This window comes from Rhinatrema bivittatum, chromosome 15 (assembly GCF_901001135.1).
Source record: "Rhinatrema bivittatum chromosome 15, aRhiBiv1.1, whole genome shotgun sequence".
Lineage (NCBI taxonomy): Eukaryota > Metazoa > Chordata > Amphibia > Gymnophiona > Rhinatrematidae > Rhinatrema > Rhinatrema bivittatum.
The window spans coordinates 73873771-73901718 of record NC_042629.1 but is presented as its reverse complement, the minus strand read 5'-3'; the positions used below and the strand labels follow the sequence as shown (position 1 = coordinate 73901718).

At 45.3% G+C, this 27948-nt stretch overlaps 2 protein-coding genes across 9 annotated transcripts in view; one reads left to right on the top strand and one right to left on the bottom strand.

Annotated features, from left to right (window-relative positions):
• Positions 1 to 3341, top strand: part of PRKCZ (protein kinase C zeta) — a 141426-nt gene extending 138085 nt beyond the window's left edge. For all 7 annotated transcript variants that reach the window (XM_029577889.1, XM_029577887.1, XM_029577888.1 and 4 more), the window contains one exon: positions 1012 to 3341. In XM_029577889.1, the coding sequence (XP_029433749.1) occupies positions 1012 to 1099 (88 nt within the window). In that variant the 3' untranslated portion in view covers positions 1100 to 3341. The remainder of the gene's footprint in view (positions 1 to 1011) is intronic.
• Positions 840 to 12412, bottom strand: FAAP20 (FA core complex associated protein 20). 2 transcript variants are annotated; one of them, XM_029577894.1, is made up of 6 exons: positions 9790 to 9957; positions 9102 to 9249; positions 8579 to 8818; positions 7880 to 8496; positions 6662 to 6756; positions 840 to 1404 (listed from the first exon to the last, which is right to left on the bottom strand). In XM_029577894.1, exons 3-5 carry the CDS (start codon positions 8654 to 8656, stop codon positions 6684 to 6686), a joined length of 768 nt encoding a protein of 255 aa, XP_029433754.1. In that variant the 5' UTR covers positions 8657 to 8818; positions 9102 to 9249; positions 9790 to 9957; the 3' UTR covers positions 840 to 1404; positions 6662 to 6683. The 2 variants fall into 2 exon arrangements, with proteins under 2 accessions (XP_029433754.1, XP_029433753.1); XM_029577893.1 differs by lacking the exons at positions 8579 to 8818; positions 9790 to 9957 and adding an exon at positions 12276 to 12412.
• Positions 12413 to 27948: the final 15536 nt, after the last annotated feature.

Below are 27948 nucleotides of genomic sequence, written 5' to 3'. Positions count from 1 at the left end.
TATATGGGTACAATTACTTCTCCCAATATAACAGTAATAGCAGTGTCACAAAGATGTCAACAGAATTGTCATTTTAAGCCATGAGGTCATAAATCTCACACAAACCTCACACACCTGATGTAACTATTGCATAACACCAGTCATCAACAAAAACATGATACAAAAACAATTTAGTTTAGCTGCCCAAGACAGATCTGTTTGCAGAGAACTCTGAAAACCGAAGAGAGATGCAAGATTCAATATTAAGACCCCACTCCTTGTCTGGGCTGGGATCCAGCTCCCATTCCTGGCATCCACATAGAAACATGTGACAGCAGGTCCTGGCATGCAATGCAGACACATCTTGCCTGACAGCAGAATTTACCTCCTGCTCTCCAGTGTTTGTAGCAGGATTTCCGATAGAGAGTAACTGGTGCGGTTCTTCTGATCTCTCAAACTGTTAAAAGCATCCTTGATGTAGTCAGTGTGTGAAGACCAAATAGATTCCCGTCTTTGCTGGTGGTGTATACTAAATAACCATCTTAGCAGCCTGACGGCCTACAGTGTAAAAACCTTTTAATCATAACTTGGAGGTCCAACCTGATTATGTTTAACTGACTCACCTGAGCAGAAAGAATAGAGGCCTCCTCCAGATTTCTTTCATGTTGGCTGGTTTTTTCAATAAATGTATTCACTAGAATAGAAATGGCTTTCTTTCAGTGATTACAAAAAAACAAATTGGAAACAATGGGTGCAGTCCATTGGACACCCAAAAATGACTGGGCAAGCCATGCGTGATGTAAGGAAATGTTTGGGCTGTAAGGAAGACCCCCATAATTTCAGCACTCTGTTTCTTACTGTGAGTTCCACTGTGTCTTTATTTTATTAAATGAGATACAGGCAGCCAAATAAACATTATCAATGTCCTGGAGGTGGCGGAATATAACGATGTTTAAATAAATAAAACAGGCTTTCCATGGTGAGGAAAATAATGAATGCTAAAGATCAGTTCTTTTGTTTCTTATTTCACAGAGATGTGATAAAAAGAATAGACCAGTCCGAATTTGAAGGATTTGAATACATTAATCCATTGCTGCTGTCATCGGAGGAGACTGTATGAAGGAACGGCATTTCTCCTTGTCAATGAACCCTAAATTGTATCCGTAACTACAGTATATGCATGCAAGGCTGGGGAACAGATGCAGGGGTTTGAAAGAAGACCAGTGATGCAAACCAACAGACTGACTGCTGCTGCAAATCAAAGAAAAGCAAAATCTGACCGTGTCGGGCGCTGACACAACTGGCCTGGCGATGGAAGGAATTTGGACTGTGGCCCTGCGGTGTTTGTGCGAGGAGGAAAGAACCTGTTTTCAGACCAGTAGAAAGGCAAGTGCTCTCTGCTCCAGAGTCTTAGAATGTGTGATCCTGAAAAATAAATACAACTTACAATGATGTTAGCTCAATTACAACGCCTTTTATTTTTTCAAAACTCGCACTTGTCCAAAAGTCTGAGACCCCTGTATCATGAAACAATAGGAGCTGTGATTTACTGGCAATCAAACCATAAACTTGGGTACAGAAACCAAGTGCCTACATGGAATAAATTGCATAAAAGAACGGTTTACTGAATTAGGAACATTTTGTCAGTGGCTGAAGCATGTTCTGATTGTCATGTTGCAGAAATATTTGCAGAGGGGGGAACAGTGTAAATGTAACATCAGAAGTGTAGTGTTGGTACACATGTCCTACATCAAGATATCCAATTACTTTTGAGGTACAAAGGAATAAGCATGTTGGAGCAATATTGCACTTTGACCAAGAATTTGTGTAAAGCAGTTTAAAAATTAAGGATTAGTCACACCTCAAATGCAATAACAGACCAAAAAAAAAAAAATTGGGGGAAAAATAGATTTGCACAGAATGTTTTTTGAAAATTGAGCAGTGCCTAACTGATGACTTGTGTATTAGATTTTTGCAAATTATTTTTTATCAGTAGTACTACAAAATCCAGAAACAGCTAACCAGTGGACATGTTTTATTCATTAAAAAGATTAAATAGTAAACCTAGGATTATAAACAAGTTTTCCTGATAAAGCGCACGCTCACAACCAACAGTGGTGCTGCTGCTCGGAAATGCTCTGTGTATATTACAAAGTAATTATCTCGCATCTAAGGGGATAAAGGGCGTCTGGGTGCGTAGAGTGATAAGAGAACTCCTGCACCTACCACCATAGGACGCCCTGCCAGAAAGCTGTATTATAGTAGGAATCTTGTATCAAAATGCTTAACCTAGACAAGATTTTGTCGGTTGTGAGATTACCCACGTTTTCTCCATTCGAGGAGTACACTACTATAGAAACACTTTATGCTTGTAAATTTGTCGGCCCCATGGAAGCTCTGTCTTCTTTCTCTGTGGAGGCTTTCTGTAATTTTTTTTGTGGCTTGCACTGTGTAAAAAAGAAAAAAAGTGTGCGACACCTCATCGCTTTTAATAATACAAAGGAGCTGTGAAGCCTTTTTTTTTTTTTTTTTTCTTTCTCTACATTCATGTATAGGTTTCTCAGGGTACAGCAGCTCATTAGGTGCTGAACATGACCGTTTTTGGAGAATCGGCCAGCTCATGTGGTGCTAGGATAAGACCTGCCAAAATCTGCTCAAAATAGCAAACCAGCAAAGGTTAGCAAACATTTGATATCCTGGCATGAGCCAACATCGTACGCAGAAGAGATTCCAGTCTTATCCCACCCACATGTTTCACTTGGGTTTCTCTGTGCTGGGCTGTAACTTTTTAATAATCAGCAAGATGTGTTCTAAAGCAGGGGTAACGAACTTCCCTCAGAAAAGATTTGTGCCCGGCGTGGTGTCTATTCAAAGCACTTTTACCCATAAAACTTCATTTTAACCTCCTTCCACTCTGATTATTTAACGTACCCTGAGCATCTTACAAACTCTCTTGGTGTTTCAGCTAAAGTGGAGTTGGATGTAGTCCGTAAGCGGGGTAGCAGGTGGGCACCAGGGGTCTTTCCTCACACTCCAGACTTGGGTGAGGTACGTGACAAAGAAAGAAACACTTGTATATTTGTTGCATAGTATAAAAAAATACTTGATTTTGTACAGTTAATTTAAGAAATGAAAAGGTTGCTGTTTTGCCAAATGATTTACTGGTTCCAAGTTTGGTTGCTCACAAGCAATTGTATGAAAGATGTTCTGTTCACAACGCAGAGGAAAATTTTTATATAAAGTACTTGTTTTTATAAATTAAACAAACTGAAGGATGTAAAATGTGTGGTCTGGAAAAAAAAAAGCATAATATATTACAAATGGACCTGGTGATGATATATAGTTGTCTTAACAAATAGTAAGTGAAAACTCCAACTGATTTAATGATTGTAAAACAGTAAATACGTTCTTGTAGTTTTGTATAATTAGTTGAGGTCTTTGCTGGCCAGTTTTAATTGTGTAGCTGATGGTAACACTAATCCATAACAGCTAAGATCATTTATATTCTTGCACATCAATTAAAAAAAACTTTAATGAAAAAGCAATTAGCCTATTTTTATTTTCTACATTATACACAAGAATTATCTTGATATTAAATCCCAACCAATTGATTTCACTTCAGAATAAATGGATTTTTCTTCCCTGGAGCTGGATGACCTTTACTGAGGACAGTTGTACACAAAGGGTGGTGTGGGCTTATATTAAGGCTGCCTCCCCCACTGTACCTTGTGACTTATTGATTTATAAACCACCTTTATGGAGAAATACTGTTCCAAGGTAGCAAAAGTGAAATGATGGAAGGGAAAAGAATTTCTGTGTTACACCCAAATAGGGTTGTCAACTGGCTTCAGGTCTGTGAAACAGGCTTATCCAAGCCTGGCTTTGCTCCATTGCATGCAGGGAGGTGTAGTTCTGATTGTCTATTGATTTCCCTGTGTGTAGATAATTAGAACTACACCTCCCTGCATGCAATGGGGCAAAACCAAGCCTGGATTAAGCTGCTTGGTCAACTGGGGATGAGCTGGCAACCATACACCCAACCCCAGTTAATGGACTGAAATGCAAAGGTTTTTCAGGATAGTGCCTGCACACTAGGTCTGATCAGTCTAGATTTTCAACATTGCAAAAGGTCTACATGAGATGATGCAAGGACCAATCAGATGCCTCTTCTGTGAAATCATTTGCTACATTCATGCTATCCTGAGTTCAAAGAGCATCTACAATAACTTAAAAGTGAAAGGTAGAGCATCTTTCTGACTGGTGGTATAACTCACTAGGGGATCTCACCTGCCATGCTTCCTGGTAAACAGGAGTTAGTTTGCACTGAGGCACGGTTTCAGTGAATAATAGATTTTTATTCTAAAACGTATCTGTTTTTCTAAATCTATGCAGTAAAACTAGCTTAATCCATTACTGCTTTGAACTATACAGCAATCTGATCAAAACAAAATGCAAAGGTTTCACTCCTCCCCACCCGTGTGCCTGTGGTCTGTCATCTGCTGTTCCTTCTCTCAAGGCTTCATTTGGCCTCTTTGGACACAACCTTACCTGATGAAGCCTTTTTTCTTTTGATTTTGCCTGATGGCTCCTCCTCCTCCCTCTTCTAGCTCAGATAGCACCAATGCTGGCATTCACAAGCATCCAGGGATTTTCCCCCTATTTTAATAACCCCTCGCACGGTCCCTTGCCAGGTTACTGCACCTCTGAGAGAGGCTGGGAGCCATGCACCGTACAGCATGGGTCCTAAATCTGATCGGCAGCTGTCACCTTTAAGCAGGACCACGGTTCCCTCCACCTCAGGAAGGTGCACAGCACCACCACTGGAGTCTTACATAAAAACAATATTTAACAACAAGGTTCCAAAACATTTGTATTTATTTTTTTAAAGAAAGATAACATTGAAACAAACACCATGATGTTGAAAGCAAGTTTCAAAGTGTCACTATTCTGCAATAACAGTAAGGGCCAGCTGCTTTATACTAGTACAAAGATACTATGGGGACAGGAACTGAGATGTGGGAAATTCAAGGAAAATGTGACAAGGGGGTGTTGCACAAGTTAAGTGTAAGAAAAGGTTCAGCCCCTTTCTGTTTCCTGTGCCTGGTGGTGTGGAAGTATCTCCAAGCAGAGCGAGTTTAATACAGTTCCACTGGACTGTGGCAGGGCAGCCCTTCAGTGCTCCATGGATCACAGCCTGCATTTTATGCACTAACTCGCTGCTCCTGCAGACCATCGCACCAGGGCTCAACCACCGGGTTCATTGTGGCTGCATTCCGGGCTTTGGTGGGGAATAGGATCTGCAGGTGAACGCCCTCGAGTGCAGCGGGGAAAAAAATCTAACCCTTACACATCAGCTCCCCTCCCTCGTGTGCAGTACTGGCCCCCTACCCCCTCACCTGCTGCTCTCCCATTGTAATGCCTTTCTGGCCCCGTTCCCACAGTGTATAGTTAGCAGTTCTGGGCTTATCTAAAGCACTGCAGCCTAATTCCTTGTTTGTATTCAGCATTTCCTTTATTCCTGGGTGTGTACTCACTTTCATCAGAAACCTTTCAGGGCTGGCTCCCTTTCTCATTTAAGCATTTCTAGTTTTGAAATCAGAGGCCCTGAGATACCAAATGCCAGGGGTCTGATTTATCTTGTTTGTCAGAGACACAATAGACCTCTTTCACAATCTGTTTGGTTTATAGTGAGATGCTACACTGAGGAAGTCAATAAGAGGGATTAATTAATGTTTAAGGGAGCAACAATCCACTAACCTTGTATAAACAGGTCCTTGTATCAAGGAGCAGCTATATTAGCAAATACAAATTCAAGTCGCTTGTCATACTAGCAATGTATGTAAAAAAATAAAAGCGCGATGATGGGATTTCTCTCCATATCTATGAGGGAGGTGCGATTCATGTGACATGAAACCAGAATTATGAAAGGGCTCCCAAAAAGGTAGGACCTGCAAGTGTCTGCAAACCATGCACCTATGTGAGTGGGTGGGAGGGACATGGATGTGTGCGATGTCCCCGCTGGTCCCAGTCACATCTGAGGGTAATTTCTAGTGGGGTGATCTTGAAAACTGCTCTGTCTTGGACCTGATTCACACATCAGAGGATAACATTGTCAGAACAAAGAACTCAACTGTGGCAGCTCGGAGACCCTGCCCATCTTGGGAAATCACACAAACCCCCTTTCCATCAGATTACAGAAAAGCCCCACCGCTGCTGCACACCACATGTTACCAATTTTAATCCAGCAGGCAAGGCCTTGGTTCTCCCTTTCCCAATATGCAACCGTACTCCACCAGGTGGAAGTGTGCTGAACAAGCTCCTAGCGATGCCAGCTTCCCTTTCAATCCTGCCTCCTGTGCTCCACCTGCCTTTTCTTTCTATTGCTGCTGCTAGATCATCTCTAACTGGTGTGGGAACAGGATCAGCCGCCTGCTCCTGGCAAGCTCCTCGCTGGCTGTCCTAGAGTGGTACTGGGAGATTCTCTGAATGAACACCCTGCTTGCTATTATTAAACCACACTTTAAATCAAACCTGCAGGCCCAAAGAATTGGCTCCAAAACAACATTTTGGCATGAATTGAACACTACCCTTTGCAGATAGCTTTTTAATTATACAGGTTAAACCAAAAAATGCAGCAACTTTAGTCAAAACTTCTTAATTGTATTTATTTATAACTACTCACTCCTAGTCTCCTGCACTTGACTTTACCACAGGATGTCTTCTGTGCTCTCTGACAAGCACTTGGCCAGATGAGAATCCATATCCAGCTGAGTAAGCCTACAAAGATGCAAAACAAATTCTCTTAACACCAGCATTTAGCTTTCAAGCGAAAGCCTAACAAGCTATTTCTGTTTCAAAAGAGGTGAGCTGGCTTAAGAAGTGTGCTTCATTTGAACAAGCCAGGAATATCCTGACACCGAACAGAATGGAAACGTGACCCCCTGTGCTCTGTCAGAGAGGCTGCAACTTTGGAAACCACAACTGTTTTCAAATGGATCCTTTCAAAAATATTTTTTAACATGGTGTTTATAACTGATTGCAACAGCACTACAGCAGTGGGAACTGGACTTCTGAGATCAGCGCGGGAAAGCGGCTCCATGCACAGAGTTGCAGGGATGTCTCTCGAATAGGCCGATGCAATATCGGGCGCTCAGGTTAGCGCACCACTAAACGCACGGTTGGATGCACGTTTTGGACAAGCTGCGCTTACACCGGGATGCAATACTGGGATCCGTGCATCCAGAACGCCTGGGAGCAGGTGTTAAAGCATGCCGCGCTCAAGGGCTCACCGAAAGAGACAAAAAGTACTTTGTGATTCCTCCTATTAGTATGGATGCAATACTAAGTAGGAGGAACCACAGAAAGAAGAATCATGCTGCGCCCAAGGGCTTTTGGTGGTTCCTCAGAAAGCAGCATCCCCACGGTCCGGCCCAATGGGAAGGAACCCCTGCCAGCAGTAAGTGAAGGGTCAGGCACATAATACCTAATGTAGTCACTCCTTCACTTACTGCTGATGGGTCTATTCACTGTCTTATGTCAGGGGTGGGAGCTCTGGCCACGTCTCCTGGGCACCCGATGCAGAAATTACCCATTGCCTATTGCAGCCAGCACCCAGGAGAGGTGGATGCGCCCCATTTAGATGACATTTTTTTATGAGATGATATTGCATTGGCCTGAAAGTGTTTCATGCCTGAACACAAATACAGGTTCCCATTATTGTTGTACTGTTAGCCAAATCAAAAGGACTTTTTTTTTTTTAAACAGATGCCATTTCTAGTCTCCTCTGAAATCAAGGTAAAAAAATAGCCTTGAAAGATCTTTGGAAAAATTAAAAATATAATATGTTCCAGGCCATTTCATTTTTATACGAAAGTTAAGAGAAGGGGGAAGGGACACTCACCGCTCGGTGAATTGGACCAGACACATGGGGCAACTCTGGAGAGATGCAGTGACCTCCGTGACCCTCTCTGACCCTCCTCCTTTAGCGGTAGTTCCTGCTGCCTCCTCTGTCACCATCTTCTGTTCCTGCTTTGGAGTCTGCAGGGTCTCTCCTCTCGGTATTTTCTCAGCTTTATCCTGCTCTGGGTTCCATTTGGAGTTACATCCCACACCCAAACTCTGTTTAACATTTTCAGAAGACGTTAGCCGAGAACTTGAAATACCACCCGTGGTCCGCGGTCTTTGCTGCTTTTGGACAGGTTTTTCCAGGCACTGCAGTTTAAGCTGCTTGGAGGGGTTTTCTTGCTTCCTTGCTTTGGCGTAGACCTCTACAGTCGAGGTGCCAAGCCTCTTTTCTACCTCGGAGGGAGCAGCAATACATGTCAAAGACTCCTCACGCTGCAAATTCCACTCTTCCTCCAAAGTGATTCTTTCTCTGTCTAGCGACCCACACACGTACGGATTCTTTGAACGCACACTATCAGTTTCCAGAAAAGAAGGGAATGCAGTCCATTCAAAGTGTTTAAGTCCAACGGTAAATGTTTCTGGTTTTCTTAGTTTCTTTTCATTTCCTGCATGCTGTGACATAAAAAAAAAAAAGTCAGTGCTGCTGCAGCAATTAAAAACCCTAGTTACCATGGAGTTAGTGGGGATTGCTTACTTTAGTTACTCTCTGCATGTATTTACTGCCATGCAGCAAGCAGCAGGACCCAGCCCAGGTCATTCTCTCACAGTTCATCCAGAAGAGTTTCTTCTCCGAGCACTTCTAGCTGAAGAGCACACTCCAGGTAGGAGGAGGATAAAGGCAGTGCCAGTGACAGACCCCTGTACCATGCTCTTTCCCTTCCACCCACGGACGTCTTGTGGCTGACAGCGGCCCTCTGACGCTATTGATGCAGAACTTGGGAGAATCAACCAAACAGGGAAGGAAGATGAGGGAATGATACAGAAAAAAAAAAGTGAAAGGCTTGTGCTTTTGGAGAGACTACACACCAAGAACCTAGGTGCCGGACTATAATTGCAGTAGGGTGGTTGTTTAGCAGCCGTTCAACCCAACCACCACGTTTCCCTGCAGCTGGATGGGGATCGCTGTACTCTGCTGCAGCCAGAGCCTTGATCTGGTTTAAGCAAATGAAGACTAAATACTACTGAATGAGACCTGGTGCAGCCTGGCTACAACTCACCTTCACGTGGGAGTCTGGTAAACTGGGCACTGTGCTCCATCCACGCTCTCTCAGGTCGGGGCATGCAGCCTGCAGCACTAACTTCCATGTTTCAGCAGATTCACTCTGTTCCTTTTCTTCAAAGCAGGAGCAGCTCTGATCCGATGGGCTGCGAAAGGAAGAGAGGAACAGTAGCAGAATGTCATTAGAAAATGCCTGCTGGAATTTATTTTACCAAAGTCCATAATTTATACATGGATAAAAGGGAAAGGTAAAATGATGGAGGATAGTATGATAACCCCCATCTCTGTTTAGGATTCCTCCTATTGACTGCAAGGCTATTGGTCATTCTGTCCCTCAGGACCACCCTGTAGCAGAAGGATGAGGACACCTCACACTAACCAGGGTTGGGGGTGACATAACAGTTCATGTTATGAAATGGATAAACTATACCTGCACATGCATCCAATCTCTCTCAGACCCCAGACAGTCCTGGGCCACAAGCCATAATAAAAAGAAAAAATCACAACACACAAAAGCAAAGCTTTTGAGGGCCAGGCCCAGTGGTGTTCTGCCTAATGTCACCCTGCATACAACATGTATCTTAGTAATAAATACAGCCTGAACCATCCTAGCTATTCTGTGAAGAAAAAGCCCTGCTGCTGCTGCAGTGGTGGGCTGAGGACTTTGCTTTACACACAAGAAGTACCTGGTGCTCTTGGGCTGCTAGCCCATGTAGGTCAGGCAGTCTTTCCTCATTAATCCACGTCTGTGCTACAGAATCTGGGCAAATTCTCCATTTATAAGGTATCCAGGAGCTAAGAGCCCTTTTGTGCCTCCCATCCTGGCTAGAGTTCCTGTGCTTTTGGGGTAGTGGTGGGCAGGGGGACCTGTTAGACATTCCAAACCTTGGCACCACAGCAGCTGGTGGAAAGGACTCCCCGGCCCTGTCCTGTAATGCTAGCCCGAAGCACGTGGGAGGCTGTCAAGGCAGAACATCACTGTAAACAGCCTTGCCCGTAAAGCAGAATTGTTTTCACTGTGCATCTGTTTACTTGCACACCCGCCCATGTCTCGATCGGAGAGCATCAAATGTTGGCCTTAGTTTCCAGAGACTCTCCATGAAAGGCAGGATTTTTCCACTATGAATATTACAAACCTTTCTCTGATGAGCTATCAATATAAAAGCAAGGGAACTATAATACACATGGGTCATATAAAAAATACTGTGCATGTGAGCTTCTTTGCAAGGATACTGATACCTAGGATAAAAATTGGAGGACAACTGAGCTAGAGGTCAGGTATTTCCTGGAACCTGGCTTCAAGATGGCACCTCCTTGTAACCTGAGGTGAGTCATTTTACCTCCCTGTGCTTCATTCAATGATGGTCTGACCCTGGGAAGTCACGTTCTCTTCAGATACCAGTCACTGACTCTTTTGTGACCCCGCGGAAGTCACTCTCTCTTCCCTGTGCCTCGGTCACTGACTCTGTGACTCTGGGGAGTCACTTTCTCTCCCTGTGCCTCAGTCACTGACTCTCTGGGTGACCCCAGGGGGGAGTCTCTCTCTCTCTCTCTCCCTGTGCCTCAGTCACTGACTCTCTGGGTGACCCTGGAGGGAGTCCCTCTCTCTCCCTCCCCCTGTGCCTCAGTCACTGACTCTGGGTGACCCTGGGGGAGTCTGTCTCTCTCTCTTCCTGTGCCTCAGTCACTGACTCTCTGGGTGACCCTGGAGGGAGTCCCTCTCTCTCCCTCCCCCTGTGCCTCAGTCACTGACTCTGGGTGACCCTGGGGGAGTCTGTCTCTCTCTCTCTCCCTGTGCCTCAGTCACTGACTCTGTGTGACCCCGGGGGAGTCTGTCTCTCTCTGTGCCTCAGTCACTGATTCTCTGTGTGACCCCGGGGGAGTCTCTCTCTCTCTCTGTGACTCAATCACTGACTCTGTGTGACCCCTGGGGGGTCTCTCTCTCTCTCTCCCTGTGCCTCAGTCACTGACTCTGTGTGAGCCTGGGGGAGTCTCTCTCTCTCTCTGTGCGACCCGGGGGGAGTCTCTCTCTCTCTCTCTCTCTCTGTGACTGTCACTGATTCTCTGTGTGACCCCGGGGGAGTCTCTCTCTCTCTGTGACTCAGTCACTGACTCTGTGTGAGGCCGGAGGGAGTCTCTCTCTCTCCCTGTGCCTCAGTCACTGACTCTGTGTGACCCCGGGGAGGGGGGGGGGAGGGTCTCTCTCTCTCTCCCTGTGCCTCAGTCACTGACTCTCCGGGTGACCCCGGGGGAGTCTCTCTCTCTCCCTGTGCCTCAGTCATTGACTCTCTGAGTGACCCCGGGGGAGTCTCTCTCTCTCTCCCTGTGCCTCAGTCATTGACTCTCTGGGTGACCCCGGGGAAGTCTCTCTCTCTCAGTCACTGACTCTCTAGGTGACCCCGGGGAAGTCTCTCTCTCTCAGTCACTGACTCTCTGGGTGACCCCGGGGAAGTCTCTCTCTCTCAGTCACTGACTCTCTGGGTGACCCCGGGGGAGTCTCTCTCTCTCTCCCTGTGCCTCAGTCACTGACTCTCTGGGTGACCCCGGGGAAGTCTCTCTCTCTCTCCCTGTGCCTCAGTCACTGACTCTCTGGGTGACCCGGGGAAGTCTCTCTCTCTCTCCCTGTGCCTCAGTCATTGACTCTCTGGGTGACCCCGGGGAAGTCTCTCTCTCTCAATCACTGACTCTCTGGGTGACCCCGGGGAAGTCTCTCTCTCTCAGTCACTGACTCTCTGGGTGACCCCGGGGAAGTCTCTCTCTCTCTGTCACTGACTCTCTGGGTGACCCCGGGGAAGTCTCTCTCTCTCAGTCACTGACTCTCTGGGTGACCCCGGGGAAGTCTCTCTCTCTCTGTCACTGACTCTCTGGGTGACCCCGGGGAAGTCTCTCTCTCTCTGTCACTGACTCTCTGGGTGACCCCGGGGAAGTCTCTCTCTCTCTGTCACTGACTCTCTGGGTGACCCCGGGGAAGTCTCTCTCTCTCAGTCACTGACTCTCTGGGTGACGCCGGGAGAGTCTCTCCCCCTCCCTCTCCCTCAGTCACTGACTCTAGGGAAGACACCCCCCGGCGGTCTCCTTATCCCCTCTCTGTCGGTGCCTCCCTTTGCTGCCCATAATTGTGTGATAGAAGGAAGGCGGCCGCTCTCCTCTCCTTCCTCCCTCCCTCACTCACCGGGGCTCCGCGGCCGCCCTCGGTCTCTTCAGCCTCCGTTTAGCGCCTCTGTCCTCGCTCATGGCGCTGCCGGACTTCCGCCGCCGGGACGGTGCCCGAGAGGAGCCAAACCAGGGAGCCTGGCGGCGCGCGCCCGATGTAACCCCGCCCGCGAGGCGGGGGCGGGGCCGGGGTGACGTTTTGGGAGGGAGAGAGAGACGGACCCAGGGCAGCAGGGTCGCTTGCACAGAGCGGCAGCTGCAATCCCCAGGGGAGAAATGGGGGGGGGCTGTCAAAAGAGGATGAATCTCAACCGGTGCGAGACGGAGGAGAAATAGGACCCTGGGCTACGTTTGAAAGTGGCGGCGGAGCCTAGGGGTGACAGCGTTCAAATCCCGCTGCCATTGCTTGCGACCTTGGGCAAGTCACTTCCCTCTCTGTTGCTTCTGCTAGGCACTTAGATAGTGACCTTTCTGGGACAAGGGAAATTCCCGCATGGAATCCACTTTAAAAAAGAAATAAATTGTATTTTGCTTCCAAGAAAGGCATGGGGCAGCACTTATTACCCCAGACCTTTGGGCGTTTTCAGTCTTTTTCTGCCATCATTTGCTATATCTGTCTGTTACTACCGTAGGACTGGATGAGACTATCGGGCCGATACAGTAAAAGTTGTGGGCGAGCGCACAGGCCAGTCTCCTGGGTGCACGATTTAGTATGCAAATGAGGGCCAGCGGTAAAAAGAGGCACTAGGGACACTAGCGCGTCCATAGCGCCCCTTTTTTGACAGGAGCGGCGGCTGTCAGCGAGTTTGACAGCCGACGCTCAATTTTGCCGGCGTCTCTTCTCAAACCCGCTGACAGCCACGGGTTTGGAAAACGGACGCGGCATAATTGAGCGTCCATCTTCCGATTCGCGGGCCGATTTTAAAATATTTATTTATTTTTTATATTTTTGGGGCCTCCGACTTAATATCACTATGATATTAAGTCCGAGGGTGTACAGAAAAGCAGTTTTTTCTGCTTTTCTGTACACTTCCCCGGCGCTGGCAGAAATTAACGCCAGCCTTTGGGCAGGCATTAAGTTTTGAAAGTAAAATGTGCGGCTTCGCTGTGCATTTTGCTTTCTGGATCGCGTGGGAATAACTAATAGGGCCATCAACATGCATTTGCATGTTGCGGGGCTACTAGTTTCGGGGGGGGGGGGGGGGGTTGAACGCATGTTTGACACGCTATTACCCCTTACTGAATAAAGGGGTAAACTAGCGCATCAAAAACGCGCATCCAAACGCGGGCTAACAGTGCGCTCCACCGGAGCACACTGTACTGTATCGGCCCGTAAGTAAGGCATCTTGTTCTGCCTCCTGTTCTCCACAACTGCTGCAACATTAGTCAAAAGTCCCTTCAGAGGTGTGTGTGTGTGTGGGAAGGGAGGGGATGAAAGGAAATGTTTCACGTCCTGCATGGCCCATTTGAAAATTTACTAGGACTGAGTCTCTAAATGTAGGCTCCTAGTTTCAAATAAAGTTCATGGTTGAAGAAGTGCAATTAGAGTGGGGTGACAAATGCTTAGCATTGGTTTTTACCAATAGGTACCTAATTTAGGATCCTAAATGTGGGAAAATAAATAGAGTCCCTAAATTTAGTGAATTGTCCACTCAAAACTTAGGCTTTGAAATAGGACTGATAATAAGCGCTGAACTTGGGGACCTGAATTTAGGGGTTCAGCTGTTTTTGAATAACAGCCTCAAAATGTTTTATTTTTGTGAGAGAAGAGAACATGGGGCGAAGGGATTTAGCTAGTAGAGGGTTAAGTTGGGTGCATGGCTATATAGCATTGTAGGTTATCTTTGTTGGCCAAATTGAAAGTTTATTAGTATTGTTTGGTACTGTATAGATTATTGTGCTAGTTTGTTGCATTGATGGGAGACTATTGGCTATTTTATATGATTTTCCTCTGGGTCATCAAAGATTAACTAGAAGTGAGTATAAAGAAAGAAGGGACATAGCATTAGGTCACACTAATTCATTCTTAAGGCTGACTAATCTACTACATACTGATTTATTATCAGGGCACACTAATCTTTTATTAGCAATACATACTAATGACCCAGAGCTGACATTAGGGCGCACTGATCCTTGAAGCTAGGTCCCTAAAGGGGGAAGGCTAAGGGAATAAGCACTTCGCTGTGTCACCTCACTCCCAATGGCCATTCATCCCAGCTCTGCACAGCTTCAGCTTTCTGAATGCTCCTGATGAGCTCTCTATATCCTTGGCAGAAATAATGATGAGATCTTTGCACATAAAAGCTCTTGATTTGGTTTACTGAGTTGCCAGATTTATGCAGTTAAACACCCTGATTGAAAAAAAAATTAAAAAAGAGAAAATCCTAAACACTGGAGCTCATTGTTCTAAGCGGGATAATTTCTCATTCTCCTTGTTTCTTCAAGGAAGCAGATCATCTCATTTTCCAGGCATTGTTCTGAAGAAAGGACAGTATAGACAATGCTGTCCTTCAGAAAGCAGGCTTGGAGCTCGTCTCTGCTTTTAAACACGCACAAAAGCTACACGTTAAGAAAGCTAAGAGCAGTGGAAAGGGCTGCGGCCCCTGAAATGGAGACGTGTGTGTGTTCTTGAGGAAGGCAGCATGGCTATGTTACTGTTTGCACAAGACTTGAAGCTCCATGGGGCAGGGACGGCCTTGCGTGTGCATCTGTCCAGCACCGCCGAGGTCTGCTCGCACTGCAGAAGTGATAAGTAGTAACAATAGCTTACGCTTTGGAATGTTTTCATCAGACAAGTGCTGAAATCAAACTGCATTCAGACAAATACCACGGTTTCCTCCGCTCTGAACAATAAAGGTGGTTCTGCTAAAATGGAAGCAGAAGGCACTGGGAGAGACTTAACTTGCGCTACCACTGCCTGTGCTGTGTGTATGTGTGCACGCGATCGTGAGGGAAGCTTGCACTACTGTCTGTACCTGTCCAGGGCTGGGGCAGCATCTGTGTGTGTGTGTGGGAGAAGATTAGAGCCCAGGCAGCAGCAGTGCAAGCTACACATCCTATTGGCCTCCCCCACCACAGGGAAGATTCCTCTGCATTGCCCTGCCCGGGTGCCATAACCCTGCTTGTTGAACCCTGGGTCAAGCTTGCCAATTGGGATGCCAACCAGTGCCATTTGTGAAGGCGATTTCAATGATATTTACATCGGTCAATACCCACCAGGAAGCGGGCAGTGAGCACCACCTGACCTGGAAGACAGCCAGTGGCTTTTGGGTGTAAGGACTTATGATCAGTACAACCTGAGCAGTGTGTATGAGCCATTAACCTGAAGAAGAAAATTTCAGGATCCTTGTGCCTCTCCAGTTTTTCTGTGAATGCGTTTCTGTTCAGCTTTGCTCAGATTCCTCGCCCCACGGTGACCGGAAAGTAAAATATTTGTCGACTTCCCATTGTGTCTGGTGCTGGCCTTGCTGCTTGTTGCCGCCTTTGCTGTCATCCGCTGTGAGATGTCAGGGTAACATCTTTCACGTTCATGCCATGCCTCTTGTGGTCTTTGTTTTCTCCTTCAGGGCCGTTAGAAAGAAGCAGCTCAGACTGGTTACTCGCGTCCATCCTGCAGCTGTCACAGCTGCCTTCCAAGTCAAATATTACACAGGCACGTAAGAACATTCCTGGCATCATCTTGAATCCCAGGCGAAAGCTGCACATGGAAAAGTGATGGGCACGAGAGAGTGGCAGCTCTGGGTGGCTTTGGCCTGGTCCTGGTGGTGCCATTCCAAACTGTCTCCATTGCCTTGGTGTAGACAGACCCAATCCTGTTTACACCTAGCTTACAGGGAGGATTCTGTCTTGCAGAGGATGAGGCTGACGGGGGAATGTTTTCACAATAACAGGAGCACCAGAACACTTTTAGATGCTGTCGAGGTTCCTGTTTATTACAAGCTCTAATTGGCTCAAAAAGCAATACAAGTTTTCTCTTAAGGAACCCCTGGTTCCTGGAGAACACTGGAATCTTGGAAGGTTGTGATATCTCTTACTGAATCAATATTAAAAAAGGAGAAAACATGAACGTTCAAGATCACACACGTTCCTCCTGGCTCACATCGAAAGAAAGGGCCAGTGGTCTTCAAAGCTCCTGTGCTTTCCAGTTTGGGTGAAGGAAGGTATCGCAGCTTACTATTTATTTGTTTCAGCCATGACTGAATTCCACATTAGCAGCTCCTTATGGCAGAAAGGCAGCCCGAGGAGGATTGCTGACCGCCGTTGGCAATGAACACTTGCCTGTGTTATGTTTTAGCATTATTATTTGTTTTAACCTTTTGAAATGTGTTTTATGAGTTTGTATATTTTATTGTAACCGCCTAGCACAGGTGTTCTAATATTAGGAGGAATAGAAATTATTTAAATATTGAGCCAAATTTAAATAAAAATATTTAAATAAAATAAATTTAAATAAATAAAATAAACGTTCCAAATGTTATATGGATAACATTTTAGAAATAATACAGTGTATCCTTTCTGAGGTTTGAGGTCTCTAGGATAAAACGACAGAGAAATATGCTTGCTTCTTCACATAGCTAATTAATTAATTTATATATATATATATATATCCCAACGCCAAGCACAGGCTGAGGAGTATTCTTGTGCTGCCACAAAGAGCCCTGATGTGCTCAGGAAAGGACTAAGAACGAAGGAGAAAATGTCTTGCAGGGTTGCCTGGCAGCCACATGGGGGTTAGAGCAGTTGGGGGACGGCGTGCTCTAATGAGAAAAGAGCGTATAGAATTAAAATTTGCCTTGTCCCCAACTTTTCATATTGAAGGGATCATTATGTGTGCACACAAAACACAGATTTAGCATGTGAATAGCTGGTTACAAAATTGCCCAGGATTTGTGAGCATAAAATTATGCACATAACTGGATTTCCAGGACATGTTTTTTGCACACCCAAGATCAGAGTTCTTGGGAGGGGGGGAGGAGGATTTGGGATTCCTGCACCTACATTTTGATTTTACAAAGTTAGCACGTAAATTCATCTGCACGAGTTCTATTTAAGAAAGCCCTTAAACACTATCTCTTTCTGCAAGCCTTCCCCGACTTATGTACGTCTTAACCTGTTTTATCTTTTCTATAATTTTCTGCTGAAACTTTTAATTGAATTTATTTTAAGACTCATGTTTGTTATAAATTTGTTTTTAGTTTCGAATATTATTTTTATTATGTATGTGCTGTTGTAACCTGCCCCGAACTTTGGAGGGCGCGGGATATAAATCCTTTTAAAAAAATAAATATGAGTTACGCCCTGCAAAGAGCAGATGTGACTTTATGTGGGTGAGTTTGGGTGTGTTCTTTCGGATCGTTTTGAAAATGAAGTTCTGCTCCTTGGTTCGCTTTGAGAATGAGTGCAGCTCGTGCGTGGAGCTGCACACACAGCAGAGGAGCTCCTTGGCCACGAAGCTTCATTTTCGAGCATCGCACAAAATTGTAAAGTAAGTGGATGCTTGTAGCGCACGTACTTAGTACTCATGTTTCACAAGAAGGTACCAGAAACTATGTTCTCTGCAAGCAGCTGCATTCGGGAGGTGAAGAAGGGGAAAAGAATGCTGTATTTGTGAAATTGTTGCGTATATGCCCTGTTTTCCCCTCCTTTGATCTAAACGCCCTTGGAAAATCCTGTGCATTGTTTGGCTAAAAGTACATGCACAGTGAAAGCCTGGATATGGGAATTCTACAATCTTCAGAGCTAGCTTGCTTTTTGAAAGTCTCCTCTCTGACTGTAATGGACATGGTGTCTTCTCCCTCTTTTCTGGTGGCTAATTCTTGTCCCTTTTGATTCTAGGGTGTGCATTCTGCAGACTTGTGATAGGATGTTTGACGGTCAGAACCAATCATTTCACTTACCTTCAAGCCTCAGTTTTTATGATCAAAATGTGATTATACAGCATGTGCCTCATCAGGAGGGTCTGTACCTATCAAAGGGACTCTGCAAACGGATCTATAAGTCCATTTCCAGCAAAGAAAGAGAAGGGGGAAGGAGGGATGCTGATCAGAAGTTTTGCAAATGGACAGAGAGGGGTTTTGCATTAGGAAGGCTTAAACAAAGGTTATGTCATTCTGGTCTGTGATCCAATGTTATGATGAATCTCCATGGATACAGGAAGGATCAGGGTGGGTAAAAATAGCAAAACTAATGTGGCACCAGTTCCAGGAATTCTCTCAGAACACAGGGAGAAAGACATATGTTCCAGTTTAGAACCAGGAGGAACAAAATAAAAAGTTAAGATTCTTGGGAATCAATTTGTAAAAAGTAGGTCTAGTAAATATGATTTCTGCTTCTCTAAAGCAGAGAAATCTGTAGAGGCTATTACATATAGTTTTATTCAACTAGGAGGTGACTTGTTTTTCCAATGTGGTCTGTAATGGATTCACAGCAGGCATCAATGTCAGGACTCTGGGTGCTTGAACAGGTTTGATATTGGGCAAACTCCTTCATTGTGTCATGGAGAGGTAATTTGGGCTGAGTTTAGCACCCTGTGAGAGAGTATATAGAAAACTCCCTCAGACTACCTTAAAGTACCGGCCACAGCTGTCTCACCCAGTCCTTAAAATCCAGACCCACAGGGATTGCTGGGTGAAGGGAGGAGCCCCTCACCAGAGGGGCCTGTAAGGGTTAAACAGGCCCTGGGGAGCAGGCAGAGACCCAAGGTATGCCAAGACCTGGTATGTTTAAGGACTGTGTTACCCGAAGTTAAGGTGAGCTGCATTGACTGTTTTTGATTTTGGTTTTTCCACTGTAAATAAATTGCACTTAGGGGTAGATTTTAAGAGGCGCGCGATCAGCCTACTTTTGCTTGCGCATCAGACTCAAGCAAAAGTACGCTGGATTTTAGTAGATACGTGCGGAGCCGCGCGTATCCACTAAAATCCTGGATCGGCGCGCGCAAGGCTATCGATTTTGTATAGCCTGCGCGCGCCGAGCCGCGCTGCCTCCCCCCGTTCCCTCCAAGGCCGCTCCGAAATCGGAGCGGCCTCGGAGGGAACTTTCCTTTGCCCTCCCCTCACCTTACCCTCCCTTCCCCTACCTAACCCACCCACCCGGCCCTGTCTACACCCCCCCCTTACCGTTGTCGGGGGATTTACGCCTCCCGGAGGGAGACGTAAATCCCCGCGCGCCAGCGGGCCTGCTGCGCGCCGGGCCGCGACCTGGGGGCGGGTACGGAGGGCGCGGCCACACCCCCGGGCCGTAGCCACGCCCCGTACCCGCCCCCAAAACGCGGCCGACACGCCCCCGAAACGCCGCGTCGACCGGGCCCGCCCCCCCCGACACGCCCCCGACACGCCCCCCTCCGAAAACCCCGGGACGTACGCGAGTCCCGGGGTCTGCGCGCGCCGGTAGGCCTATGTAAAATAGGCTTACCGGCGCGCAGGGCCCTGCTCGCCTAAATCCGCCCGGTTTTGGGCGGATTTAGGCGAGCAGGGCTCTGAAAATCTACCCCTTAAGGAACAGCTAGAATCTGCCTCCTTGTTTCTCTGGCTGTTTCCAAGCTGCTATTGCCCAAGTTACCACATATGGTGGCAGCAATGAGATCTCTTGCCTAGGCAGGAAGCACAGACAAGAGCCCATAGCCACAACAACAGAAGAAAAAAAATAATAACCTGCAGAGTTTTTTCTTTTTCCTGGGGCCTCCCTATTCCACTCGCCAGCCTTCACACAACAGGCCAAGAAGGGTAGCCCAAGCTATGTAATCATGGGTCAAGCAGTGAGGAAGGGCTGGACAGGCCAGCAGGTTTTTTTGTTTTCCTCCCCCTCTCCTGGTGAGCAGGTGATCAATGTCCTTGCTACAGGGCAGCAACAACTACAGAATGCCCTGCAAACACAAATTGATCAGCAGCAGGCATTGCAAGAGCAGGTGATATAGCAACATGATGCTAACCCGGATAGTACAAGCTGTACAAACCTCTGTAATCATTCCTTCTTTTTTTTTTTTCTATTTATTGCATTTTTTTTCAATGATACATTTGTATACACTTGAAAGGAAAACAATTATGACAAAACAATAACTGAGATACCACATCTTGTTTCAAAAATAGAAAATTATAGTCATAAACCCAAAGCCTTCAATACAGTACAGGGAGACCCTCCACAAACTGGTTAAAAGACAGGAAACAGAGAGTAGGATTAAATGGTCAGTTTTCTCAGTGGAAGGGAGTGGACAGTGGAGTGCCTCAGGGATCTGTATTGGGACCCTTACTTTTCAATATATTTATAAATGATCTGGAAAGAAATACAACAAGTGAGGTAATCAAATTTGCAGATGATACAAAATTGTTCAGAGTAGTTAAAATCACAAGCAGATTGTGATAAATTGCAGGAAGACCTTGTGAGACTGGAAAATTGGGCATCAAAATGGCAGATGAAATTTAATTTGGACAAGTGCAAGGTGATGCATATAGGGAAAAATAACCCTTGCTATAGTTACACAATGTTAGGTTCCATATTAGGTGCTACTACCCAAGAAAGAGATCTAGGCGTCATAGTGGATAACACATTGAAATCAGTTCAGTGTGCTGCGGCAGTCAAAAAAGCAAACAGAATGTTGGGAATTATTAGAAAGGGAATGGTGAATAAAACAGAAAATGTCATAATGCCTCTGTATCGCTCCATGGTGAGACCGTACCTTGAATACTGTGTACAATTCTGGTCGCCGAATCTCAAAAAAGATATAATTGCGATGGAGAAGGTACAGAGAAGGGTAACCAAAATGATAAGGGGAATGGAACAGCTCCCCTATGAGGAAAGACTAAAGAGGTTAGGACTTTTCAGCTTGGAGAAGAGACGACTGAGGGGGGATATGATAGAGGTGTTTAAAATCATGAGAGGTCTAGAACGGGTAGATGTGAATCGGTTATTTACTCTTTCGGATAATAGAAAGACTAGGGGGCACTCCATGAAGTTAGCATGTGGCACATTTAAAACTAATTGGAGAAAGTTCTTTTTTACTCAATGCACAATTAAACTCTGGAATTTGTTGCCAGAGGGTGTGGTTAGTGCAGTTAGTAAAGCTCTGTTTAAAAAGGATTGGATAAGTTCTTGGAGGAGAAGTCCATTACCTGCTATTAAGTTCACTTAGAGAATAGCCACTGCCATTAGCAATGGTTACATGGAATAGACTTAGTTTTTGGGTACTTGCCAGGTTCTTATGGCCTGGATTGGCCACTGTTGAAAACAGGATGCTGGGCTTGATGGACCCTTGGTCTGACCCAGTATGGCATTTTCTTATGTTCTTATGTTCTCTTCAGCCTTTCCTCATAGGGGAGCTGTTCCATCCCCTTTATCATTTTGGTTGCCCTTCTCTGTACCTTCTCCATCGCAACTATATCTTTTTTGAGATGCGGCGACCATGTCTTTCTATATGCTCTACGATTTTAATCTTGAGAATAGTTTCCACTATTTTTCCCGGCACTGAAGTCAGGTTCACTGGTCTATAGTTACCCGGATCGCCCCTGGAGCCTTTTTAAAATATTTGGGTTACATTGGCCACCCTCCAGTCTTCAGATACAATGGATGATTTTAATGATAGGTTACAAATTTTAACTAATAGATCAGAAATTTCATTTTTTAGTTCCTTCAGTACCCTAGGATGCATACCATCTGGGCCAGATGATATGCTACTCTTTAGTTTGTCAATCTGGCCTACTACATCTTCCAGGTTCACAGTGATTTCATTCAGTTTGTCTGACTCATCACCCCTGAAAACCATCTCCGGAACTGGTTTCTCCCCACCATCCTCATTAGTAAACATGGAAGCAAAGAATTAATTTAGTCTTTCTGCAATGGCCTTATCTTCCCTAAGAGCCCCTTTAACCCCTCAGTCATCTAATGGTCCAACCGACTCCCTCACAGGTTTCTTGCTTCGGATATATTTTTAAAGGTTTTTATTATGAATTTTTGCCTCTATGGCCAACTTAATTTCAAATTCTCTCTTTGCCTGTCTTATCAATGAAGATCTGTATCATAAAGACTAAGATTCCTAAGACCCAGAGGCAACGCTGCCAGGAGAAATACAGTTATGCTGCTAATTTAGAGGCAGCCGGGGAGGAAGGATCGAAGTCAGCAATCCACCCAGAATGCCTTACCTGGCCCCTTTGGGAAAAGGGGGGTGACGTAAGGAGCTTCAGGAGGGCCCAGAGGGAGAATGAGCCCTTTAAATGGGCCCAGGAGCATATACAGAGGGTAGATGGAAAGCTAGTCCCTGGAGCACAGATTCCAGACCCTATTCCCTATTATTTTGTGATGAAAGGGGATCTACTATACCAGATAACAAAGGGAAATGTGGAGGGGGAATTGATAGAACCACTTCTAGTTCCCAAACCATATCATCGGAAGGTCATGCAATTAGCACACAGCCACCTTTTGGGGGGTCACCTAGGGGAAGAAAAGGCCCAGGAGCAAATATTAGCACAGTTCTATTGGTCAGGCCTACATAAACAGGTTCAGCTGTATTGCCAGTCCTGCCCTCCCTGCCAACTCACAAAGCCTGCCAGCATGTAGGCGGCACCTTGAGGAAATAAGTACATCCTCGTTAATACGGACTGTGTTACAAGATATCTGGAGGTGGCGACCACCCTAATGGAGGTTTTTTCATGACTTGGGCTGCCCAATGTGATCCTGACGGATCAGAAAATCCCATTTGTCATCAATGTATTGAAACAACTTTGCATCTTGTGCAAGATACACTGAGGTATGCACAGTTTTTATCACCCGCAGATTGATGGCCTCGTCGAACGCTTCAATCCGACACTCAAAGAAATGTTGAGGAAATGTGTGGATGAAGATGGCAAGAATTTGGATGTATTGCTACCCTATGTGCTTTTTGCAATCCGTGAAGTACCACAGAGCTTGATGACGTTTTCCCGTTTTGAATTACTGTATGGGAGGAGACCGAGAGGAGTATTGGACATGTCATTGCAGGGAAAGTGTCCTCTCACCATGACTCTTCCTCAGTTCGGGAAGTACACCAGACCCAGTCTGAGGTGGAGCTGGCATGGAATCAGCAAACTGCTGCTCCCCTTTCACTCCAGATCTAATCATTTGTTCCTGAAAGTCTCCTAGGATTTTCAATATGAAAAAAATACTTGTGCAAACCTGCAGCACATTGTGCCCTGTGATAAATCTTCCCCAAAGAGTTGCTCCAGCATGGTCCCTTTTTTTTAATTTTTATTTTAAAGCATGTGATCCAGGGGATAAGCTAAATGGCAGTTCTGTGGCTACAGAGTCACTGGGACTGCATTTAAAGTTATCCTTAGTTTTATTGTTGTAATGTGTCCATGTTGTTTTTGATATTGATTTTTTTGGTTTTAATGTGTAGCTACTGGTTTTGAGATTTTGTTTTTACTGTTTTATTATGTTTTACACTATTGCTTTTGCTGTCCCCGCTTTGAGCATCTTTTGGGAAAGTGAGGAATGCAAATGCATAAATAGGTAGATAACACACTTGTGCTTTCTGGCGCGCACTCAGCTGCTTTGTATGAACAGCATGTGAAAGCCACTAGAGCCACGATATTGACAGGTAGGTTGCCACCTCTTCACTGCCACAGTTTCATGGTCTTGCAGGATGGAAGCCACCTGATCAAAATCTTGAAAAATAATAAAAAAAAAAAAGGCCCAGTATTTGTTATGTCCTAATTGGCATCTGGTAGGACTGCCAGCTGAGCCAGGCGCTAACAAAATGCATTATTTTGTAACCCTCAGATAAGAATTGTAAATGCAATGCAATATAGTATTTTGTAAGAAAATGAATGAAACGTATTCCCTGAAAAAAATCTGATTATAGCTCTCTGACTGGCAGAAGCCGATGGGTACCCACTGGAAGGGTTTCTGCATCTGCTTGTACTCTGCAGCCCTCTCCCTCTCTCACTCCCAGGGATAAGGGCTGGTTTTTCCAAGTCTACCTGTCTAGTAACTGGCTATGGCCTTTTCCTTCAGGAACTCGTTCAGTGCTCTTTAAATGAATATATCGGATTAGGAGTAGCTTAATTCCAGTTTTCCCCCTCTCCTACTCCTTTCACAGAGAAACACAGATATTGGCAGATAAAGACGGTTGGGCCAAGTAGTCTGCCTGCTTGAACCAGTGCACTCTGCTGCCAGCGACCTTACCTCCTGCCCCTTAAACTGCCTTCGGGTCGCTCCCAGGCCTGCTTGAATTCTGCCACGGTTTGCCTTCTACAACCACTGCTGGAAGTCTGTTCCACGGTGCCCAGCATCCTTTCTGCTTTTGAGCTTCCCTCTCTTTGTGTGATGATTCCTTGTCTTAGAATGAGAAGCTGAATGGAAAACGCTTCCTCCTGCTGGATATCTGAATGCTTGTGTCCTGCCTCCCAGAGAGCCCATCTTCAGTCTGCGGCTCACAGATTGCGTTGTGTGGAAGCACTGGATAACCTGTCCTACGTAAATAAGGGTGGCTTTGGAGCTTCATGTCTAGGGAACAGGCTGAGCTGCTCCTGGCATTCCCTCCTTTGCACATGGAGTTACAGGAACATCTCACCTGTACAAACTAAGAGGTCACTGGTTAGAGACTTATGTATTAGGCAGAGAGGTGGGAAGATGAGAGCTGCATTGTTTCCAGATCTTCTCCCATTGTCTAGAAGGGCGATCCTGAAAAACAATCTCCTTCCTACTCTCCACCCCTATCCCACTCACTTTCACCTGCACAAGGAAAACAAAAAATATTTTCCTTTCCCTCCTCTAATGCATCGCAAGTCCCTGAACCGACAGCAGTATCCTAGTTCAATGCCCCATTGCATCACTGCTCCTGGCGCCAACCATTAATGGGAACATGGCTTCTCTTTGAATGGTAATAATTAAGAAGGATACAATTTGCCCTGAAGAGAAAACTCACATTCCTTGTATAATGAATGAGCTCACTCCAAGGGCCTTTTGCCAGAAATAATAAAAGTTAGACACCATTCCAGTATCTAAAATACAGTCCTATATGGATGTACAGCTGAAAATGCAAAGTCACTGTGCAAGACATCTCACAGGCACCTTTCACAAGATCTTTGAAGCAACTCTACTTTTTAATAGGAACAGTGTGGAAGGTGCTTATGTCTGGTTGCGCTATAGGAATCATTTGTGGTCTTATTCTGAGCCATGATGACTGCTGTAGAAGATCATGCAGGAAGGGGTACCTGGAAGCTCGCTTAGGGTTAGATGAGTCTAGGCTGCTCATGAAATTTTGAATCATGTATATTATCAAGAAAAAGTCCCTAGGTCAAAATCTCATTCCCCTACATAGCTTTCTCTTCTTTAATATTAAAATGTCCTAACGCAACTAGAGATGTGCTTTCGTTTGAAATAAATTTCCTGGAAAATGAAACAAAAGAAAAACAGATTTTTTTAGTTTTTGTTTCATTTTTTCCATGTCAGTTATCAGCCTTGGCCTACCCCTGTCCTGACCCCATGGAAAAAACCCCAGAGTTGCAAAATTAAAAAAAAACAACACAAAAAACAATTAAGGCCCCACAGGCCAGGGTGCACAACCCGGAACATATTATATCACGTTCTGGTGTCTGAAAAGGCCAAACAGAGAAGGCGTGATATCCAATCGCTCCTGCTGACCCTCAGACTGGTGCTATTTTGTCATTCTATGTAGAGAGCTTTAAACAAAATAAAGCAAACTGCTTATACAGAACCTTTAGAGTAGTAACCCAAAGAAACAAATTAAGAAGAAGAAATCAAGCTATACACCAGTAAACCAATAATCTATTAAGGGAGGGGAGAATGGTTCCTTGTTTGATCTCATCAGCGTTCCTCTCCACTCAGGCGGCAAAGTCGCAGGTGTGGATAAGGAGAGTGCATGCTCCGAAATCCGGTGTCTGCGCGGTGCTATCTAAACCCCCAGCACTGACTGGGGCTGATGCAGTGAAGCCAGTGAGCTCTTCCCAGACTCTAATGTTCCCCGTACGAGCATTCAGGGGCTGCTGCCTGCTCCAATCCTCCAAGTTTTTATGTGTTAGTGTTGGTGTTGGGGGGGAGTGGCCTATTTACTTTTCTCGGGTTTTGTTTTGTTTTTTTTTGTTCATTTCTTTTTGTGCTTTATTTCATCTTGAAAAAAAGGAAATAAAATGAAATAAACCACACAAAAAATAGCAAATGAAAAAAAAAAAAAAAGTGCACTCCCTGAAAGTAAACTCCTTAAGAGCTGCAGCCAGAATGTGCTGCCCTTTCTGCTCCAAGCATGAAAGCAGTGAATGTAAGATGTGCTCTCACTTTAGACAGTTGTTGTAATTTGTCCCGGATAACTGAATTATGAATGTATATGAAAGATGCATAAACTGACAGCAACTGCCCGTGAAGGAAGCCTTGACGACTGGTGCGAGTGCTCGCAAGGTTCAAACTTGTGCTATTTCAGCCCCCTTTCGTTCTGCAAATTAAGAAGCAAACGCAGGTAAAGAAAATTCATTTGGAGATCTTTTGGTTGGAAAGACCGCAGTGATGTGCCAGTTTAAGGTCTTAGAAAGGCATTTCTTTTACCCTGCTAACTCTGGACACTTGTTGGCATGGGCTGCTAGCTTAGGATGCAGAGCGCTTAACAAATACACCACAGTCAGGGCCCTCACATGGAGAAAATAGCTTCAAAACTAGAAAAAGGATGTGGGGGACTTGGCATGCACCGGGAGAAAAGGTAGTGCCTCCCCGGGCAGCACACCTAAGTGTCAGGGAGTGGAGCGCCAACAGGCTGAAGGGCGCACAGAGGGCAGCCAAGCCTGTGCTAGTACCCTGCGCACACTCGGTCAGTAAGAATGGAACCTTTGCATACATAACCTTCTGCATTTGGGGTCCTATAGTGCTCTATTTCAGCCATACTGGGTCAGACCAAGGGTCCATCAAGCCCAGCATCCTGTTTCCAACAGTGGCCAATCCAGGCCATAAGAACCTGGCAAGTTCCCAAAAACGAAGTCTATTCCATGTTACTGTTGCTAGTAATAGCAGTGGCTATTTTCTAAGTCAAATTAATTAATAGCAGGTAATGGACTTCTCCTCCAAGAACTTATCCAAGCTACACTAACTGCACTAAACACATCCTCTAGCAACAAATTCCAGAGTTTAATTGTGCGTTGAGTGAAGAAGAACTTTCTCCGATTAGTTTTAAATGTGCCACATGCTAACTTCATGGAGTGCCCCCTAGTTTTTCCTATTATCTGAAAGACTATTTGTAGATTATTGATGTCTTTTTATTCTATTTTTATGCATCTCATGATGCTGTAAATGGCTTTGGGTTAAACCATGCTTTAATTAAGATACTGTATACAGTAAATATAACATAACAATGCTCCTTAAGGGAGCGTTTGAGCATACAATAGGTGACTTTCTAAGCCAGTTAGGAATAAAGATACACAAAGTTGTGGGCAATATCTTTTTCATCGGACTAAATACATTTGTGACTAACTTTCCAGTCAATTATGGGGGCCATATCTCCTCTATCAGATTTATCAACTTTAATCCTTTAACAAATAGTGTGTGCGGCTTGCTGGGTTGAAAGAGAAAAGTGTCTTATCTCTGGTGAAAATGGAGCATGTCAGATTTGGGGCAGAGTTAGAAACACAGCCGAGAGGTTCAGTAGTGCCTAAGTTGGTGGCTGCTTCAATTTGGGGCGTTCTACATAAAGCCATAGGGACTGGGGGTGGTGGTCTGGA